Raw genomic sequence first — 21,715 nt, forward strand, 5'->3', positions numbered from 1 at the left:
ATACGAATCTCGCGAGAATCCGACCGTGGGATGATGACGTTCGGGCGCGCTCGGGTTAACCAAGCAAGGCGGGAGGATCCGAGTTGCTCGGACCCGTGCAAAAAAAAAGGTGAAGTTCGGGCGGGTTCGGATCCCGAGGATCCGAACCCGCTCATCACTAATATATATATATATATATATATACACATATATATACACACACATACACACACACACACACATACCCTGAGTAAATCCTGCATTTGCCCCTAATTTGTGAAAATTTGCACCCTTCCCCCATGTTTAAGTAGCTATAAAACTACTGAGGAGCAAAATGAGCATGACGCTGCTAGTACTTGAAATGTTCACACTTATTAAAACTCATGAATATTTCCAATCATTCAGAAGAGAACTTCATGTACATATGTAAAAATGTGAATATAGATGTTAGAGATGAGCGCCTGAAATTTTTCGGGTTTTGTGTTTTGGTTTTGGGGTCGGTTCCGCGGCCGTGTTTTGGGTTCGACCGCGTTTTGGCAAAACCTCACCGAATTTTTTTTGTCGGATTCGGGTGTGTTTTGGATTCGGGTGTTTTTTTCAAAAAACACTAAAAAACAGCTTAAATCATAGAATTTGGGGGTCATTTTGATCCCAAAGTATTATTAACCTCAAAAACCATAATTTACACTCATTTTCAGTCTATTCTGAATACCTCACACCTCACAATATTATTTTTAGTCCTAAAATTTGCACCGAGGTCGCTGTGTGAGTAAGATAAGCGACCCTAGTGGCCGACACAAACACCGGGCCCATCTAGGAGTGGCACTGCAGTGTCACGCAGGATGTCCCTTCCAAAAAACCCTCCCCAAACAGCACATGACGCAAAGAAAAAAAGAGGCGCAATGAGGTAGCTGTGTGAGTAAGATTAGCGACCCTAGTGGCCGACACAAACACCGGGCCCATCTAGGAGTGGCACTGCAGTGTCACGCAGGATGGCCCTTCCAAAAAACCCTCCCCAAACAGCACATGACGCAAAGAAAAAAAGAGGCGCAATGAGGTAGCTGTGTGAGTAAGATTAGCGACCCTAGTGGCCGACACAAACACCGGGCCCATCTAGGAGTGGCACTGCAGTGTCACGCAGGATGGCCCTTCCAAAAAACCCTCCCCAAACAGCACATGACGCAAAGAAAAAAAGAGGCGCAATGAGGTAGCTGTGTGAGTAAGATTAGCGACCCTAGTGGCCGACACAAACACCGGGCCCATCTAGGAGTGGCACTGCAGTGTCACGCAGGATGTCCCTTCCAAAAAACCCTCCCCAAACAGCACATGACGCAAAGAAAAAAAGAGGCGCAATGAGGTAGCTGTGTGAGTAAGATTAGCGACCCTAGTGGCCGACACAAACACCGGGCCCATCTAGGAGTGGCACTGCAGTGTCACGCAGGATGTCCCTTCCAAAAAACCCTCCCCAAACAGCACATGACGCAAAGAAAAAAAGAGGCGCAATGAGGTAGCTGTGTGAGTAAGATTAGCGACCCTAGTGGCCGACACAAACACCGGGCCCATCTAGGAGTGGCACTGCAGTGTCACGCAGGATGTCCCTTCCAAAAAACCCTCCCCAAACAGCACATGACGCAAAGAAAAAAAGAGGCGCAATGAGGTAGCTGACTGTGTGAGTAAGATTAGCGACCCTAGTGGCCGACACAAACACCGGGCCCATCTAGGAGTGGCACTGCAGTGTCACGCAGGATGTCCCTTCCAAAAAACCCTCCCCAATCAGCACATGATGCAAAGAAAAAAGAGGTGCAAGATGGAATTGTCCTTGGGCCCTCCCACCCACCCTTATGTTGTGTAAACAAAACAGGACATGCACACTTTAACCAACCCATCATTTCAGTGACAGGGTCTGCCACACGACTGTGACTGATATGACGGGTTGGTTTGGACCCCCCCCAAAAAAGAAGCAATTAATCTCTCCTTGCACAAACTGGCTCTACAGAGGCAAGATGTCCACCTCATCTTCACCCTCCGATATATCACCGTGTACATCCCCCTCCTCACAGATTATCAATTCGTCCCCACTGGAATCCACCATCTCAGCTCCCTGTGTACTTTGTGGAGGCAATTGCTGCTGGTCAATGTCTCCGCGGAGGAATTGATTATAATTCATTTTAATGAACATCATCTTCTCCACATTTTCTGGATGTAACCTCGTACGCCGATTGCTGACAAGGTGAGCGGCGGCACTAAACACTCTTTCGGAGTACACACTTGTGGGAGGGCAACTTAGGTAGAATAAAGCCAGTTTGTGCAAGGGCCTCCAAATTGCCTCTTTTTCCTGCCAGTATAAGTACGGACTGTGTGACGTGCCTACTTGGATGCGGTCACTCATATAATCCTCCACCATTCTATCAATGTTGAGAGAATCATATGCAGTGACAGTAGACGACATGTCCGTAATCGTTGTCAGGTCCTTCAGTCCGGACCAGATGTCAGCATCAGCAGTCGCTCCAGACTGCCCTGCATCACCGCCAGTGGGTGGGCTCGGAATTCTGAGCCTTTTCCTCGCACCCCCAGTTGCGGGAGAATGTGAAGGAGGAGATGTTGACAGGTCGCGTTCCGCTTGACTTGACAATTTTGTCACCAGCAGGTCTTTCAACCCCAGCAGACCTGTGTCTGCCGGAAAGAGAGATCCAAGGTAGGCTTTAAATCTAGGATCGAGCACGGTGGCCAAAATGTAGTGCTCTGATTTCAACAGATTGACCACCCGTGAATCCTTGTTAAGCGAATTAAGGGCTGCATCCACAAGTCCCACATGCCTAGCGGAATCGCTCCCTTTTAGCTCCTTCTTCAATGCCTCCAGCTTCTTCTGCAAAAGCCTGATGAGGGGAATGACCTGACTCAGGCTGGCAGTGTCTGAACTGACTTCACGTGTGGCAAGTTCAAAGGGCATCAGAACCTTGCACAACGTTGAAATCATTCTCCACTGCACTTGAGACAGGTGCATTCCACCTACTATATCGTGCTCAATTGTATAGGCTTGAATGGCCTTTTGCTGCTCCTCCAACCTCTGAAGCATATAGAGGGTTGAATTCCACCTCGTTACCACTTCTTGCTTCAGATGATGGCAGGGCAGGTTCAGTAGTTTTTGGTGGTGCTCCAGTCTTCTGTACGTGGTGCCTGTACGCCGAAAGTGTCCCGCAATTTTTCTGGCCACCGACAGCATCTCTTGCACGCCCCTGTCGTTTTTTAAAAAATTCTGCACCACCAAATTCAAGGTATGTGCAAAACATGGGACGTGCTTGAATTTGCCCATATTTAATGCACACACAATATTGCTGGCGTTGTCCGATGCCACAAATCCACAGGAGAGTCCAATTGGGGTAAGCCATTCCGCGATGATCTTCCTCAGTTGCCGTAAGAGGTTTTCAGCTGTGTGCGTATTCTGGAAAGCGGTGATACAAAGCGTAGCCTGCCTAGGAAAGAGTTGGCGTTTGCGAGATGCTGCTACTGGTGCCGCCGCTGCTGTTCTTGCGGCGGGAGTCCATACATCTACCCAGTGGGCTGTCACAGTCATATAGTCCTGACCCTGCCCTGCTCCACTTGTCCACATGTCCGTGGTTAAGTGGACATTGGGTACAACTGCATTTTTTAGGACACTGGTGAGTCTTTTTCTGACGTCCGTGTACATTCTCGGTATCGCCTGCCTAGAGAAGTGGAACCTAGATGGTATTTGGTAACGGGGGCACACTGCCTCAATAAATTGTCTAGTTCCCTGTGAACTAACGGCGGATACCGGACGCACGTCTAACACCAACATAGTTGTCAAGGACTCAGTTATCCGCTTTGTAGTAGGATGACTGCTGTGATATTTCATCTTCCTCGCAAAGGACTGTTGAACAGTCAATTGCTTACTGGAAGTAGTACAAGTGGGCTTACGACTTCCCCTCTGGGATGACCATCGACTCCCAGCGGCAACAACAGCAGCGCCAGCAGCAGTAGGCGTTACACGCAAGGATGCATCGGAGGAATCCCAGGCAGGAGAGGACTCGTCAGAATTGCCAGTGACATGGCCTGCAGGACAATTGGCATTCCTGGGGAAGGAGGAAATTGACACTGAGGGAGTTGGTGGGGTGGTTTGCGTGAGCTTGGTTACAAGAGGAAGGGATTTACTGGTCAGTGGACTGCTTCCGCTGTCACCCAAAGTTTTTGAACTTGTCACTGACTTATTATGAATGCGCTGCAGGTGACGTATAAGGGAGGATGTTCCGAGGTGGTTAACGTCCTTACCCCTACTTATTACAGCTTGACAAAGGGAACACACGGCTTGACACCTGTTGTCCGCATTTCTGGTGAAATACCTCCACACCGAAGAGCTGATTTTTTTGGTATTTTCACCTGGCATGTCAACGGCCATATTCCTCCCACGGACAACAGGTGTCTCCCCGGGTTCCTGACTTAAACAAACCACCTCACCATCAGAATCCTCCTGGTCAATTTCCTCCCCAGCGCCAGCAACACCCATATCCTCCTCATCCTGGTGTACTTCAACACTGACATCTTCAATCTGACTATCAGGAACTGGACTGCGGGTGCTCCTTCCAGCACTTGCAGGGGGCGTGCAAATGGTGGAAGGCGCATGCTCTTCACGTCCAGTGTTGGGAAGGTCAGGCATCGCAACCGACACAATTGGACTCTCCTTGTGGATTTGGGATTTCAAAGAACGCACAGTTCTTTGCGGTGCTTTTGCCAGCTTGAGTCTTTTCAGTTTTCTAGCGAGAGGCTGAGTGCTTCCATCCTCATGTGAAGCTGAACCACTAGCCATGAACATAGGCCAGGGCCTCAGCCGTTCCTTGCCACTCCGTGTGGTAAATGGCATATTGGCAAGTTTACGCTTCTCCTCCGACAATTTTATTTTAGGTTTTGGAGTCCTTTTTTTACTGATATTTGGTGTTTTGGTTTTGACATGCTCTGTACTATGCCATTGGGCATCGGCCTTGGCAGACGACGTTGCTGGCATTTCATCGTCTCGGCCATGACTAGTGGCAGCAGCTTCAGCACGAGGTGGAAGTGGATCTTGATCTTTCCCTAATTTTGGAACCACAACATTTTTGTTCTCCATATTTTAATAGGCACAACTAAAAGGCACCTCAGGTAAACAATGGAGATGGATGGATTGGATACTAGTATACAATTATGGACGGGCTGCCGAGTGCCGACACAGAGGTAGCCACAGCCGTGAACTACCGCACTGTACTGTGTCTGCTGCTAATATATAGACTGGTTGATAAAGAGATAGTATACTCGTAACTAGTATGTATGTATAAAGAAAGAAAAAAAAACCACGGTTAGGTGGTATATACAATTATGGACGGGCTGCCGAGTGCCGACACAGAGGTAGCCACAGCCGTGAACTACCGCACTGTACTGTGTCTGCTGCTAATATATAGACTGGTTGATAAAGAGATAGTATACTCGTAACTAGTATGTATGTATAAAGAAAGAAAAAAAACCACGGTTAGGTGGTATATACAATTATGGACGGGCTGCCGAGTGCCGACACAGAGGTAGCCACAGCCGTGAACTACCGCACTGTACTGTGTCTGCTGCTAATATATAGACTGGTTGATAAAGAGATAGTATACTCGTAACTAGTATGTATGTATAAAGAAAGAAAAAAAAACCACGGTTAGGTGGTATATACAATTATGGACGGGCTGCTGAGTGCCGACACAGAGGTAGCCACAGCCGTGAACTACCGCACTGTACTGTGTCTGCTGCTAATATATAGACTGGTTGATAAAGAGATAGTATACTCGTAACTAGTATGTATGTATAAAGAAAGAAAAAAAAACCACGGTTAGGTGGTATATACAATTATGGACGGGCTGCCGAGTGCCGACACAGAGGTAGCCACAGCCGTGAACTACCGCACTGTACTGTGTCTGCTGCTAATATAGACTGGTTGATAAAGAGATAGTATACTCGTAACTAGTATGTATGTATAAAGAAAGAAAAAAAAACCACGGTTAGGTGGTATATACAATTATGGACGGGCTGCTGAGTGCCGACACAGAGGTAGCCACAGCCGTGAACTACCGCACTGTACTGTGTCTGCTGCTAATATAGACTGGTTGATAAAGAGATAGTATACTCGTAACTAGTATGTATGTATAAAGAAAGAAAAAAAAACCACGGTTAGGTGGTATATACAATTATGGACGGGCTGCCGAGTGCCGACACAGAGGTAGCCACAGCCGTGAACTACCGCACTGTACTGTGTCTGCTGCTAATATATAGACTGGTTGATAAAGAGATAGTATACTCGTAACTAGTATGTATGTATAAAGAAAGAAAAAAAAACCACGGTTAGGTGGTATATACAATTATGGACGGGCTGCCTAGTGCCGACACAGAGGTAGCCACAGCCGTGAACTACCGCACTGTACTGTGTCTGCTGCTAATATATAGACTGGTTGATAAAGAGATAGTATACTCGTAACTAGTATGTATGTATAAAGAAAGAAAAAAAAACCACGGTTAGGTGGTATATACAATTATGGACGGGCTGCCGAGTGCCGACACAGAGGTAGCCACAGCCGTGAACTACCGCACTGTACTGTGTCTGCTGCTAATATATAGACTGGTTGATAAAGAGATAGTATACTCGTAACTAGTATGTATGTATAAAGAAAGAAAAAAAAACCACGGTTAGGTGGTATATACAATTATGGACGGGCTGCCGAGTGCCGACACAGAGGTAGCCACAGCCGTGAACTACCGCACTGTACTGTGTCTGCTGCTAATATATAGACTGGTTGATAAAGAGATAGTATACTCGTAACTAGTATGTATGTATAAAGAAAGAAAAAAAAACCACGGTTAGGTGGTATATACAATTATGGACGGGCTGCCGAGTGCCGACACAGAGGTAGCCACAGCCGTGAACTACCGCACTGTACTGTGTCTGCTGCTAATATAGACTGGTTGATAAAGAGATAGTATACTACTAATATTATATATACTGGTGGTCAGGTCACTGGTCACTAGTCACACTGGCAGTGGCACTCCTGCAGCAAAAGTGTGCACTGTTTAATTTTAATATAATATTATGTACTCCTGGCTCCTGCTATAACCTATAACTGGCACTGCAGTAGTGCTCCCCAGTCTCCCCCACAATTATAAGCTGTGTGAGCTGAGCAGTCAGACAGATATATAATATATATAGATGATGCAGCACACTGGCCTGAGCCTGAGCAGTGCACACAGATATGGTATGTGACTGACTGAGTCACTGTGTGTATCGCTTTTTTCAGGCAGAGAACGGATATATTAAATAAACTGCACTGTGTGTCTGGTGGTCACTCACTATATAATATATTATGTACTCCTGGCTCCTGCTATAACCTATAACTGGCACTGCAGTAGTGCTCCCCAGTCTCCCCCACAATTATAAGCTGTGTGAGCTGAGCAGTCAGACAGATATATATAATATTATATATAGATAATAGATGATGCAGCACACTGGCCTGAGCCTGAGCAGTGCACACAGATATGGTATGTGACTGAGTCACTGTGTGCTGTGTATCGCTTTTTTCAGGCAGAGAACGGATTATAAATAAAACTGGTGGTCACTGGTCACTATCAGCAAAACTCTGCACTGTACACTACTGAGTACTCCTAATGCTCCCCAAAATTAGTAAATCAAGTGTCTCTCTAATCTATTCTAAACGGAGAGGACGCCAGCCACGTCCTCTCCCTATCAATCTCAATGCACGTGTGAAAATGGCGGCGACGCGCGGCTCCTTATATAGAATCCGAGTCTCGCGATAGAATCCGAGCCTCGCGAGAATCCGACAGCGTCATGACGACGTTCGGGCGCGCTCGGGTTAACCGAGCAAGGCGGGAAGATCCGAGTCGCTCGGACCCGTGAAAAAAAACATGAAGTTCTGGCGGGTTCGGATTCAGAGAAACCGAACCCGCTCATCTCTAATAGATGTTATATCCCTGCTTGGTTCCATCATTCCAAAGATGTTGCTGGGAAGACAGTGCACTGGAGGGAGGACCCTTTTGCCAGAACAAGGCAAGTATACTCTGGGTGAAGGGTGTGCGATGTGGGCCGCCCTGGCCCTAAGGGCCCCTGTGTACTGCACACACTGCTCACATTATGAAACACCTAAGCCATACTCATAAGTGCAGGATTTTCTTCAGTGTGGTACTACAATGTAACGCATATCCATAAACATCCACTAGAGGGTGCTAAAACATATATATATATATATATATATATATATATATATATATACACGTTTGATTACGGCTAGCTCGGGTAATCATGAGTGCTGAGTCAGTGATACATTATTTATATTATATGTAAATATATTAATTCAGATTTTAATACACAAGTGATAATACAGTATTGTAAATTAAATCTATAAAAAGATGCTTAGTGCTGTAATCACTGCAGGGTTCATTAGGAGTGCTTATTTGCTGTAGTAGATGCTACTTGAAAATAGGCAAAAATAGTGACTTGTGCCAATGGGCTATGGTGTCGGAGTCACAGCTTGCAGCCAGAAAAGAGCTACTGTCTCTTACGTAATTCTAGAAAATAGAAGTATATTCCTATGCAGGTCTGTTCCTGACAAAACAATCAATCTTTTAGCATCCTGAATTAATGTGTTTCTTTATATAAACTGAGAATATACAGAAAACAAAAAATATGTACATAAGGCCCAATTCAGGTCGCATTGCAAACACAATGCGACCGCAATTTCTTAGAAGCCCCCGCTGTGTGCACATGCAGTTCCAGTCCTGCGCATGTGCGAGTAGTTAATTCGGTCAGCCCACATTAACTGCTAACGGTTCTGCCTGATTGACAGGCAGAGGGGTTCGCAGCGGGGTGGCGACGGAACATTTTTGGGGTGGCGTCAGGGAAATTGGGGGGTGTCAGCTGCGTTTTCGGGGAGGCTGCGTGTCCTCACACGAGGCCACACCCTTGTAACTGTTTCACAGCCCCAGTCCTCCCCTGCTGCCTGCTGTAGAATCCAGCCAGGGTGGATTTTAAGTACTTCTTAGTGGTTAATAGTCTCTTTGGACAATCATTAACCACTTGTCTGGCATGGTCGCATTAGATGCGACCACACCAGCAAGTGCCTTTTCTGACCTGGTCAGTTACCGACCAGTCACATAAACAGTGTTTGCAGCTGCAGGAAAGAGAAATTTCCCTCTGCTGCTGCTCTCTCTGCCTCCCTGCACGCTCACCCAGTGTTACCATACTGCCGATCACTGCAGAGATGGATATAGGGGTCAGGCCGCCCCTAGGCACAATGATATTGCTCGCCGAACATCCAAACCTCCCTGCCATTCCTCCCGACCCACCTGTCTATACACCCTCCATCTGCTACTGCTCTTATGTGGCGGCAGGAGGGGGAATGCCATGCTGCACAGCTGCTCTGACATGGGTGGGGGGGGGGGGGACTGCTGTGCCGCTGTTCTGATGGGGGTGGGGGGGGGGGAAACTGTTATGCCATTACTCTAAAGTGGGGGAAGGAAATGCTGTGCCGCTCCACTGATATGGGGGATGGGGGGGGGGGGGGGACTGCTGTTCCGCTCCACTGATGCGGGATAAGGGGCAGGGTCAGCTGTAGACCTTGTAGACCAGAGCAAAGGTTTCCTCTGGTGCTCCCCTTCCCCACTGAAAACAGGGACAGTGCACAGTGAAGGTCCTCTGTCACCAACCCGGGGAACCCTGCAAGTGTCCCGTGGTGCCCCATGGTGCCACAGCACACAGTTTGAGAACCACTGCCTTACAAACATTACACCAAGTAGTGCCGCTAATACACATTGCACCAGGTAGGGCCTCCTTTACACATTACACCAGGTAGAGTCTCATATTTATTGCGCCAGGTCGAGCCCATTATACACATTGTGCCAGGTATCCCCTTATACACATTGCACCAGTGAGAGAGAGAGAGAGAGAGTGTGTGTGTGTGTGTGTGTGTGTGTGTGTGTGTGTGTGTGTGTGTGTGTCACTTACCACCATCCGGCTCCTATCCCTCAGCTCCTGGCTCTTCCAATCACAAGTAAGTAGCTGTGTGTGTGTGTGTGTGGGGGGGGGGGGGGGGGGGGGGGGGGGCAGAGTGTGGCCAGCAGGATATAGCGGGATGACTACCTGCCCTGCTAGCTCCACCACACTTGCAATGTTCACAAGGAGGGGGGGAAGACTGCTATGCTGCTCCTCTGGTTTGGGGTGGGGGGGAACTGCTGTGCCGCCCCCAGTAGGTGCCACCCATAGGCCTCACGTGCCTAGTGGGAAATCCAGCACTGCTGATCAGTCAGCACTGCAGGGCCACCCACCCAGTGTCTGCAGACAATAGCAGCCACTGGGGAAGTGTTAATTTAACCACCAAGCCCCACCTGTGCACCTGGTGGTGGTTCTGGCTTTTAAAATGATAACCGAAATGGTTGCGATGATTCCGATGGTCACAATATTCCGATGGTGATTACTGATGTTTGAAAAAACTATATTATTTTTACTAATACAAAAAAGTTTTTCTTTTTTTGTAATAAAATCATTTTGAATAATTTTAAATACATGTTCTTCACCTAATTCACTCAAACCCCCCCCCCCCCCCCCCCCCCCCCCCCCAATAATTTCTGAACAGCTTTTGGGGGAAATTTAGTCTGTTAAGTGGTTAAACTTAAAAGTAGTTAAAAATGAAAGTGCAATATGGGTGGGTATGAGGCCTTAATCACTGCATGTTAATATGTCCAGGGAAAACTGTTCCCCTGCCAGAAATGCTGGACTTGGGGTGCTTGTTATTGCTCCAGAGCTATAGGTACTGAAGGGCAACCATGCTAGAGAAACTGAGGTGGAGATCTATCAAACCCTTTAAGGGGGAAAAGTGGAGAAGAAACCAATCAGCTTCTAGCTATCATTTTATAAATGCTAGCTGATTGGTTGCTATGGGCAACTTCTCCAGTTTTCCTCTTTATAAGGTTTTAGGCCCTACACACTTGCCGATATTCTGAAAGATATGAACGATCTCGTTCATAAATGAACGAGAACTCGTTCATATCTTTCAGTGTGGAGACTCCAGCGATGAACGATGCGCGGCCCCGCGCTCGTTCATCGCTGATCTCCCATCGGCTGTGCATGCAGGCCAATATGGACGATCTCGTCCATATTTGCCTGCACTTCAATGCAGCCGGGTGACGGGGGGAGTGAAGAAACTTCACTCCCCCCGTCACTGCCCCCCCGCCGCCGGGTCGCTCGTCGGCCGTATCGGCCGTCGGGCACCTCGGCGGCGCATCGCCGAGTGTGTAGGGCCCCTTTGATAGATCTCCACCTCAGTTTCTTTAGCATGCTTGCCCTTCAGTACCCATAGCTCTGGAGCAATAACAAACACCCCAAGTCCAGGCATTTCTGGCAGGGGAACACAGCTTTCCACTTACAGCCTGCCTCGGAGCTGCAAGATAAATGTGTAGGAACACTAGCAAGTAATATTTATGTACTGAAAAGATGTATATATAAAATATGTTGATATTAAATTGAATACCTAAAAGGTCCACAATCAAAAGATGGAGGGATGGAGACGATGGTATATATCACTGGCAACATGGCCAAGAAAAGAATGAAGAGCAGCATGGCCATGTAGAAATTGTTGGACCTGGAGGCTTTAAACACTCGTGCATGGGGAACATTGCAGCACATTACTGCCCAGCATTGTAAGTACATGGATGTATGTAGACGGAACACATTAATGGCTGGAAGGCATGGAGCATAAAATGATCCCATCCTAAAAAGAGAACACGAAAATAAAATGGATTCATTTATCTTGTTTGGAACAATATCTTTTGAACATGATAAATTAGAGTCTTTGTATAATTAAGCACATTTTCATGTCGAACATACTGTACTGTATAGTAGAATCCAGGTATGCATAGTGGAATTCTCTGATAAATAATTGTCAGTATAATTAAGGCGCATGCACACGGAACAATTTGTCCAACGATCGGGGCGTTCGCGGGGCATTCCCGATTGAGTTGTTCTGTGTGTATGCACGATATCATGCATGGCGCGCTCCCGTGGGGTCATCCCGCGCTTCCCCTGATCTTACTGCATGTTCAAAGGATCAGGGAAATCGCCGATCGCATACAGGCTATGAGGGGGAGGGGGGGGGGGACATTAATACAATGTAAGGCTGAAAGGTTGGTATGTGCCCCAACTCCCCTTTATCTCTCTCCAAGATATGAAATACAGTATATCCCCATGTGATGCATGCTGTGATTATTACATATAGGATACTGATATATAAACAGCAGTATGCTCATACACAGGAGCAACATTGACATTGCAACTAAGAACAGTCCAATTATATTAAGCAGTGACTAAGGGGTCTATGTTCTAAGCCGTGGAGAGAGATAAAATACCAGACAATCAGCTCATCACTGCATTGTTACAGGATATGTTTAAAAAAATGACAGTTAAGAGCTGGTTGGTTGGTACTTTATCTCTCTCCGAGGCTTAGTACATAGACCCTTTAATACTGGCAGCAGTGTTTTAGCACTGGGCATTATGGAATTGTATATTAGAAGTATATGTTGTAAGTCATATACAAATTTGCTATTATGTTAGCATATTAATGCAGAAAATTCCACCAATTATTTTGAACCTGGCATTCATGAATCATTAATGGGCTGGGAGCACACAGAAATCTCCCTCTTTCTGTTTCTCTCCCCATTCCCCCTCCTTTCTCTGTATTGCTCTGTCTTCTCTTTCCCCCTCTCTTTTCTGTCTCCAACACTTTTGTCTCTTACCAATTTTCTCTTTCTCCCTCTCTTTTCCCCTTTTCTCTCTTTTCCCTCTTCTCTCTTTCATCCACTCTCCCCCCCCCCCCCCTCCTTTACTCATTTCCACCACAGCACCCTCCACTACTGTCAGTCAGCTACTTCTGACATGTCCAGGCTGCATGGGGAAGGGAAGCAAGACATGGGGTGTAGCTAAAATACTTGTTCAGGGTCCTCCACCTCCCACTCTAGAGGCATAAATGACAACTTGCAGCACAGACACAGCATCCAACGGAAGAGCCATCATTAGTGGCAATGTGTGCCGCCATCCAACTGTCACTGTGCATGTCACAGCAACATCTTAGGGTGTGTACACACGGTGAGATCCTTGCTATGCCCGATTTTCACTTGCGATTTCCCTTGAACTCCCCGGAGCCCAGATAGCACAGATTTTGACTAACTTTTCTTGAGATATGGACTATGTGTGTTTACGATTTTGCCTTATGTGAGATTTTGGCTTATGTGAGATTTTGGTTTATGTGAGATGTCATTGACATGTGAGATGAACTAGATAGTACACCGATCTAGCAACGATTGACTTGCCTGCACAGTCTATCTTTTCTTGCGATGCCGACCTGGCGGGACCGCGAATCGGGATCGAATCGGGATCGCAAGGTGACTTTCACCTTGCGATCTGCACTAACCTTTCTTGCGATTTTGACTATATAGTCAAAATCAAAAGAAAATATCTCACCGTGTGTACACACCCTTACTTTTTCTTGTACTGTAGCTTCATCAATATTCTACAGTACATGACACAATACATACTACATAATATTACAATTATGTATGTGCTGTTCAGTTAATTCTGTATTCATAAGGACATTTACTTACCAGATCATACCTTGATTGAAAATCAACCCCAGCACATTACCACTTATATCAAATTCACAATATGAAGGCTGCAATTAAAAATAAATAAAAGTTTGTCATTTATGGAAATGTAAGTAGTCACAGATATTCAGTTTTGCAACCTTTTACAGCAGATTTACATTGTTTTAATGAAACCAATGGTAGATCTTGCTACTGTGTTTTCTTAATTGTAATATGTCATCTACTGTAACACAGAGCAGTATATATAGATGTGTCCTCATACACCTAAAGACCATACAGCTCTACTGATCCACTCCGAGAGATTTAGTGCACCATCTATTTCTTTCATTTTTATGTATTATTCGCAAAACTACACCTCTCACAGGGGTAAATGTATGATTCATGTTTGGTCAAGAATGAACATGCTGGACATCGCTATGTTACAGAATGTATGAGTTTTCTCGATCAAACACACAGATTTACTAAGAATTGTATAGGACTGAATCATGCTTTTCGATGAGCTATGCAATCGTCTTTAGTCGTCTCATGTCATGTTTGCATAAGTGACTAAAGTCATGAAGTTTCATAAATTGCTTTTTGGACATGTCTGCAGGACATGTTTGTCGCCGCAAAGATAACTGCAATAAATAATTTTCAGATATTAAAAGACAGGTAAAGCTGAAAATAGCCAAGGAGTCCAGGGTAGAAGGGCAACAGGTGTTGGCTCTTCTTACCAGCTCTCCTTATTTGGAACCCTTGAAGAACATAATTGCTCCAGAGGTCATTGCCAGCTTGCATGTGTGTGGATCAATTTATTTATTTATTTATTTATTTATTTATTACCAGTTATTTATATAGGTCACACACATTTTGCAGTGCTTTAGAGAGAATATTTGGCCATTCACATCAGTCCCTGCCCCAGTGGAGCTTACAATCTATATTCCCTACCACTTGTACATGCACACACATTCACGCTATGGTCAATTTTGTTGGGAGCCAATTAACCTTTGGAATGTGGGAGGAAACCGGAGTACCCAGAGGAAACCCACACAAGTACAGGGAGAATATACAAACTCCACACAGTTAGAGCCATGGTGGGAATCGAATCCATTACGTCAGTGCTGTGAGGCAGTAATGCTAACCATTACACCAACCAATACCCCAGGGATGCCTGGTGAGTGTCTATGTTGTACTAAATACTGCTTGTAATGTGAGTTTTGTGTAAGAACTTGTGCCCCCCCCCCAAAAAAAAACATTCTACTGTAAAGTATAATTATACCAGTGCCGTAACTAGCTATGTGCGCTGTGTGCCTTGCACACAGCGCAGGATGACCTGGGGCGCAATCTGCCGGCAGCACAATATACACAGGTGATGAGTAACGGTCTGCTCCGCCTCCCCCCGCCCCATAGCCGAAGCTATCAATACTAACTGCTGCTGCTGCGGGGTTCCTCTCCTCCAGGGGCAGTAATAAAACATAAGGGGGCGGGCCAGCCCCTCCACTCACATTTCCTCCCCTTCCTCTTACTGCCTTTACGTCACGACGTAGTGACTGGCCTTGGCACGGGGATCCGCTGCTGCTGCTGCTGGCGCCAATGACAGGGGGATCCGCGGCGCTGCTGCCAGCGCCAATGACAGGGGGATCCGCAACGCTGCTGCCAGCACCAATGACAGGGGGATCCGCAGCGCTGCTGCCAGTGCCAATGACAGGGGGATCCACTGCTGCCGAATGTATGAAGGTGGGGTGTGGGGGGAGCAAGGAGGAACACAGTGCCGCCTGTACAGAGAAGTACACAGTGATGCCTGTACTGGTGGGTGGAATGTCTGTCTCAATCCTTGGTCCACCCTCTCTCTCAGTCTCCCACCCTTCTCTCTCTTTATTTATCTCTCTCTTTCTCCCACCCTTCTCTCTGTCTGCTTCCCCCCTTCTCATTCTTTCTGTCTGTCTCATCCTACTCTCTCCCCTTTTCTCCTCTCTCTTTTCTTCTTTCCCCTCCCCTCTCTATCTGTCAACCTCTACTCTCTCTCTTACCCTTATCTCTGTACACCAAAGTACACTTCACTACACTCCACTCTAAGGGTAGGGGGTGTAAGGGGGACGCTGTCTGCCGTAATGTGTAAAAAAGGGGGACGCTGTCTGCCGTAATGTGTAAAAAAGGGGACGCTGTCTGCTGTAATGTGTAAAAAAGGGGACGCTGTCTGCTGTAATGTGTAAAAAAGGGAACGCTGTCTGCCGTAATGTGTAAAAAAGGGGAAGCTGTCTGCAGTAATGTGTAAAAAAGGGGATGCTGTCCGCCGTAATGTGTAAAATAGGGGACGCTGTCCGTCGTAATGCGTAAAGAGGGGGCTCTGTCTGCCGCAATGTGTAAAAAGGGGGACGCTGTCTGCCGTAATGTGTACAAAGGGGACGCTGTCTGCCGTAATGTGTAAAAAGGGTATCTACCTGGTGTAGTGTCGCTACTGTGCGGCGTAATTTGAATAATGGAGACTACTGTGCACCATTATATGAATTGGTATTATTTTGTGGCTACACCCCTTTCCCGTGAAGCCACGCCCCTATATATTTTGCGCACGCCTACGGCGTGCACTGCCGCCGGTTTACGTTAAGGGGGAGGGGCGCCGATGCCGTTTCTTGCACACAGCGCTAAAATGTCTAGTTACGGCACTGAATTATACTGTCTGTTTTGTGCTTCTTAATTATGAATTGCTGTTATATCCTGAGCATATTACTCATGCCATCAAATAGATGCTGCCTATGGGGTAGTGTATTTTAGTATAGCAGGGCTGCGATCACTTGTGCAGCTCTGCTATGCTAAAAAAAGTTGTGTGTAAAACAAGACTAGCCCTGCAGTTACTTACCCTGTGCGATGGATCCAGCGATGAAGGTCCCGGAATTGACGTCAGACATCCACCGTCTAAATGCCTGGACATGCCTGCGTTCGGATCTTCACACCCGGAAAACGGTGAGTTGACGCCCTGAAACACCTTCCTCCTGTCAATCTTCTTGCGGTCGCCGCTGCAACCGCTTTCTTCATACGCGGCATCGCTGCCAGGTGCCGGCCGTCGCCGGGCAACGATGGACCTGCACAATGCAGATGCCGCACATGCGCAGTTCCAACCCGTCCATACCGCTGCGATGAACAGCAGCGTGTGAACGGGTCGGAATAACCCCCAATGTCTGATATTTTAGGTGGTGTTTACATCAAAATGCCTCCAGATTTGTTAATACAGCAGAACCTAGATTTTAATAGGCCAAAAGAGTGTTCTATCACAGATCTAATGGTCTTATGCACATCATTATGGTTATACTCAGCAGATGAATCTGGAAACAACTATCAGAAGCCAGTAGAAACAGCCATAGCCAGAATAACCTAGAAGGCAAAAAAAATAATAATTGTGAAACAGCTACATATATGAATGTAGATTGTAAGTAATGGGCCAGTGTAATTTGTACTTACCCAGCAGCCATCCCATTTGCCTGTTCTTAAGTATCTTCTGGAGGAATGACTGACTGAGGATAAGGACATTGTGATTTCAGCGAGGATAGGACTACATCACTCATGATTTAAATGTTTGCATCACACACCAACTGCATGTTGGTAGAATGGGCATGATGATGGTTGAGGAAAATTTGCACCCCCACCCTTGGTAGCCTTAGCCAATGTGTGTGCAGTCTATAACAAAGAGGACATTAGGCATGTCTGCAATGCTATAAAAAGCTACCCTGACTGAATGCCACTGTGACTCCTGGCTAGGCTAGCAGATACAGGTGCTGTTCAGAGGCATGAATGTTGCCAGGGATTAGGCATCTGGAGAATGTCGCCTGGTAGATTCCAAGGACTCTACCAGTGACAGATTGAAAGTTCCCAGTTGCCACAAAGTGCAACATACCCAGCAGTTTAAGCAGGCCTCAGACAGTATATAAGCAAGATGTCTCAGGGTCTAGGCCCATATCGACAAGGTAATACATGACCTTATCACCAGAAAATGCATTAAGAATCAAAGGCCCTTAACGAAATCAAGGACTGCGGAATCTCTATGTTATCTGCATAAGCTGCTGTTTCTTGTGTGTTCTGTTTGTTGCTCCTGGGTCCTTCCAGTCTGGTAATAGTATCACATATGCCATATATGTGCTCTGGATAGCACCAGAAGCAAATTCAGCATTGTTTGAGTCAGAGAAATGAATGCAGGTAACTTGGCTCCTTTTATAGCCATCATGATTGATTAATTTCAAGTGCAAACACATGCAACCACACCACTTATGAGGTCGTCTATTTGATTCTTCTATATTGGTCCAAGTTTGCTCCATGTTCAATCATGTTTGGAAACGCAATTCTTAGTAAATCTGTGAGTTGTGTTCTTGTCTATGGAAGTACTGTACTATATTGTTTGATTATCTATTGTCTTTTATTTATGTGTTTGGCCATCTATTTCTGTTCAAATCGTGTTTTTACATTCATTTTAGTAACTCTCCAAGTTGTAAACACAGAGTAAACTCACACAAAAATGCAATCTCAACCAAACACTAATCTTAGTAAATTTACCCCACAGTGTACTAAAGATCCTGGGTTGTGACTTTAACAACACAGGAATAAGCTTTAAACACATACAAAGTCGCCGATGAAGTAAAATGGAATTTGGTATGAGAAGAAGCCGTGGCCGCTGCATATATAATTGATATACAGATTCAGATGTCATACATCCCATTGATCAGTGCAATGTAGTTCTGCAGTTTTGTTGCCCCCTTCCCCCAGTTGTTTTATTTCTGTGAATATGATGCACATTTTGAGTGAGAAAGTTGCTCAGCACAGAAGACTCGCTCAGGACCTGATACGCAAAGAGGGGCTACTGTATTTGCAGAAAATATAGCAGCAGTGTATGAGGTCACATCTGTAGTGTCATAACAGCATAGGGCCCACAAAATATAGGCACGATGAAAAATTAATAACTAGTATTTTAAACTATTTAATTATACTGATAGTGATGATATTTTAAAGTTTATCTCAGCTTTCCATTTCAACTTCATATTTTTAGATGTTTTTGAATAAATATCAAAATAGTAGAAGCTGAATGTTACATGACATTAGTGAAACTTTTATGCAGAAATGTGTAATTTTCTTGAAGAAAGTTTGTACAGTATCTTTTTTTAAAAAAAATATTTTTATTACATTTCTCCGAATGGACATTACAGACGTACAAAAGAGAATATTGTGTAAGTTGTACATACCATCACAGCAATAATCCAAAAGAAAAAAATGGAGGTACACAACATATATAGGAGAAATGGAGAAAAATTTCCAATTTTCAAAAACAAACATATGCTATAACATATTAACAAAAAGTTAGTGAGCTGTACTGTATTTTAATTGATTTTGAGATATTTGCATGTAAAATATAACATTGACGGTTATAGTAGAGAGTGTTTGCTGCTATATGTGCTGTGATCTAAGATTTAATAGAAAACACCAGGCCTCATTAATGAGGGAACCCTCTCCTCCACTTTAACCAGTAAAAAAGGACCACTGAGCAGTGGGAACCAGAGAAAACCAATGGCCTGAGAGGACAACTTCTTCTTTCAGACCATAGACAGCAATGGTTGTCACAGAAATGGGCTTAGTTCTACAGTATTAGTTCCCTCATTTCCCATGGACTTCAGTCGAGATGAGGAACTAATGGTCCTCAGCCACTGGGAGCTCTACTTGGCCACTCTAATTCCAGGTGGTAGGAACCCAGCTAAGTGATAGAGAGCTTAAAAGCACTGTCCAGTTCAAAGTGGAGGAGGGGTAGAAATTCAAATCCTGGAAATGGCTTAATATCAGGGTCAGACAAGACTGGCAGGGGGCAGGAGTAATCCCTGGTGGGCACCAGTGCAGAGCCAGACTAAGGGGGGCAGAGGGCATGTGACAATGTGTCCTGGACCTTTAAATTATAGCTGCAGACTAGTGATAGCCATCGACTATGGATGGTTAGCAGCCATCAATAGTCTGTTGCAAATAGTTGATGGTTTAATTACCATTTAGAGTGGTCAGATATTGCACATTAGAATTGGAGATCTGAAACCAGAAGTGTGCATATGCATCATGGTCTGTACACGCATGCACCAGTATCTGGGATTTAGGTATTTTCTCATTAAGATGCTCATTTTGCTATTTATGGAAATGTAGCAGATGTTAAAATATACAGTAGTTGCTCATAAAGGAAGAAAATGTAATGAATAATTACATACCCATCCATACTCCAGATCCCAGCACCAACAGTAATTAAAAAAGCGTACAAAAACTGCTTGTAAGAAGTCACCAGTTAGTATAGTGATATATGTTGTCATGATATCATTTACAGTAAGCCGAACAAATTCCTGGAATCAAAACAAAGTTTTCTGCTAAATTATAAATGTTTTTTTCTGTTATTTACATTTTTGTACAATGCAATAGTATTATTTTTCCTAGAACATGTTTTGTGACCAATACTTAAAAAATATAGTATAAAGAATGAGCACCTATTTCATTAGAGGGTAAGATCTGAGTTACAGAACAAGGACCCTATGATTAGTAGCACAATTACAACCCTTTTACACCAAAGTCCCGGGTCTGACTTGGGATGTGGAACATGGATCCAAACAGGTGTGGTATATAAGTTAGACAGTTAAAAGATAGACAGTCATTACGTCAACACCATATGGTCAACAGTCAAAGTCCGACATTCAAAAGGCCAACAGTCCTACAGGGTCAAAAGTCCAACAGTGTTAAGATCGACATTCAAAAAGTCCACAGAGTCAAAATGTCGACACACAAAAAAAAAAACATTTTGTGTGTTTTTTAAATTTCCCCAAAAATTTTGTTGAAATTTGTCGCCTTGCGGGCTTGCTTCGGTCGCCACAAGGTTACTATAGGTAATAGTTTGTGACATGAAAAATTGCTAAAAAACAAAAATTAACACGTGTCGACATTTTGATGCTGTCGGACTTTTGGCTGTCGGACTTTTGACCCTATCTGACTTTTGACCCTGTCAGGCTTTCGACTGTCGACCATATGGTGTCGACCTAGTGACTGTCTTTCTTCTAACTATCAACTGCCTCCTGTTTCAAACTGGGTCAGACCTGGGACAGACTACTTTTACACCGGTTATTCCCAGGTCGGTGCCTTTCGCACTGAACCCGTGTGCTGTGGAACTGTTCTACCGGTGCTGGGAAATCCATACTGTAAATGGGGCCGGGGCATAACATGAGTATGCAGCATGTGCAATTACTAATTACTATAGTAACTACTGAATTCATTATCATGTTGTATGACTGCAATAACATTAACTTTAAATTAAGACATATGGGGTATATGCAATTGCGGTCGAATTCCGGCTGGAATTCGACCGTTTTTTAATTCGACACAATTCGACAGTCAGACACCCTGCCCCCGGGACCCGAATTCGACATATTCAATAAAAAACGGATTAGACAGTCCCGCTGTCGAAAAACGGACCAATTGACGGATAGTGTGCGTCCTGGATTCGACTTTTTGGACGGCACAAAAGTGTTTAAAAAACAAGAAAAAAATTGCGTGGGGTCCCCCATCCTAAGCATAACCAGCCTCGGACTCTTTGAGCTGGTCCTGGTTGTACAAATACGGGGGGAAAATTGACAGGGGATCCCCCGTATTTTTACAACCAGCACCGGGCTCTGCGTCAGGTCCTGGTGCAAAAAATACGGGGGACAAAAAGCGTAGGGGTCCCCCGTATTTTTAACACCAGCACCGGGCTCCACTAGCTGGAGAGATAATGCCACAGCCGGGGGACACTTTTATACCGATCCCTGCGGCCGTGGCATTAAATCCCCAACTAGTCACCCCTGGCCTGGGTACCCTGGAGGAGTGGGGACCCCTTAAATCAAGGGGTCCCCCGCTCCAGCCAACTAAGGGCCAGGGGTGAAGCCCAAGGCTGTCCACCCCATCCAAGGGCTGCGGATGGGGGGCTGATAGCCTTGTGTCAAATAAAAGAATCTTGTTTTTTGTAGCAGAACTACAAGTCTCAGCAAGCCTCCCCCACAAGCTGGTACTTGGAGAACCACAAGTACCAGCATGCGGGGGGGAA

At 45.4% G+C, this 21,715-nt stretch overlaps 1 protein-coding gene across 1 annotated transcript in view; it reads right to left on the reverse strand.

Moving 5' to 3' along the window:
- The window catches only part of LOC134910365 (transmembrane channel-like protein 1), a 155,311-nt gene that overhangs the window by 63,314 nt on the left and 70,282 nt on the right, over positions 1-21,715 (reverse strand). Inside the window, exons 14-16 of the mRNA XM_063918346.1 lie at positions 19,863-19,991; positions 13,660-13,727; positions 11,535-11,774 (exon numbers count right to left, since the gene is read on the reverse strand). Of these exons, the coding sequence (XP_063774416.1) occupies positions 11,535-11,774; positions 13,660-13,727; positions 19,863-19,991 (437 nt within the window). The remainder of the gene's footprint in view (positions 1-11,534; positions 11,775-13,659; positions 13,728-19,862; positions 19,992-21,715) is intronic.

The sequence above is a fragment of the Pseudophryne corroboree genome, chromosome 1, assembly GCF_028390025.1.
Source record: "Pseudophryne corroboree isolate aPseCor3 chromosome 1, aPseCor3.hap2, whole genome shotgun sequence".
Lineage (NCBI taxonomy): Eukaryota > Metazoa > Chordata > Amphibia > Anura > Myobatrachidae > Pseudophryne > Pseudophryne corroboree.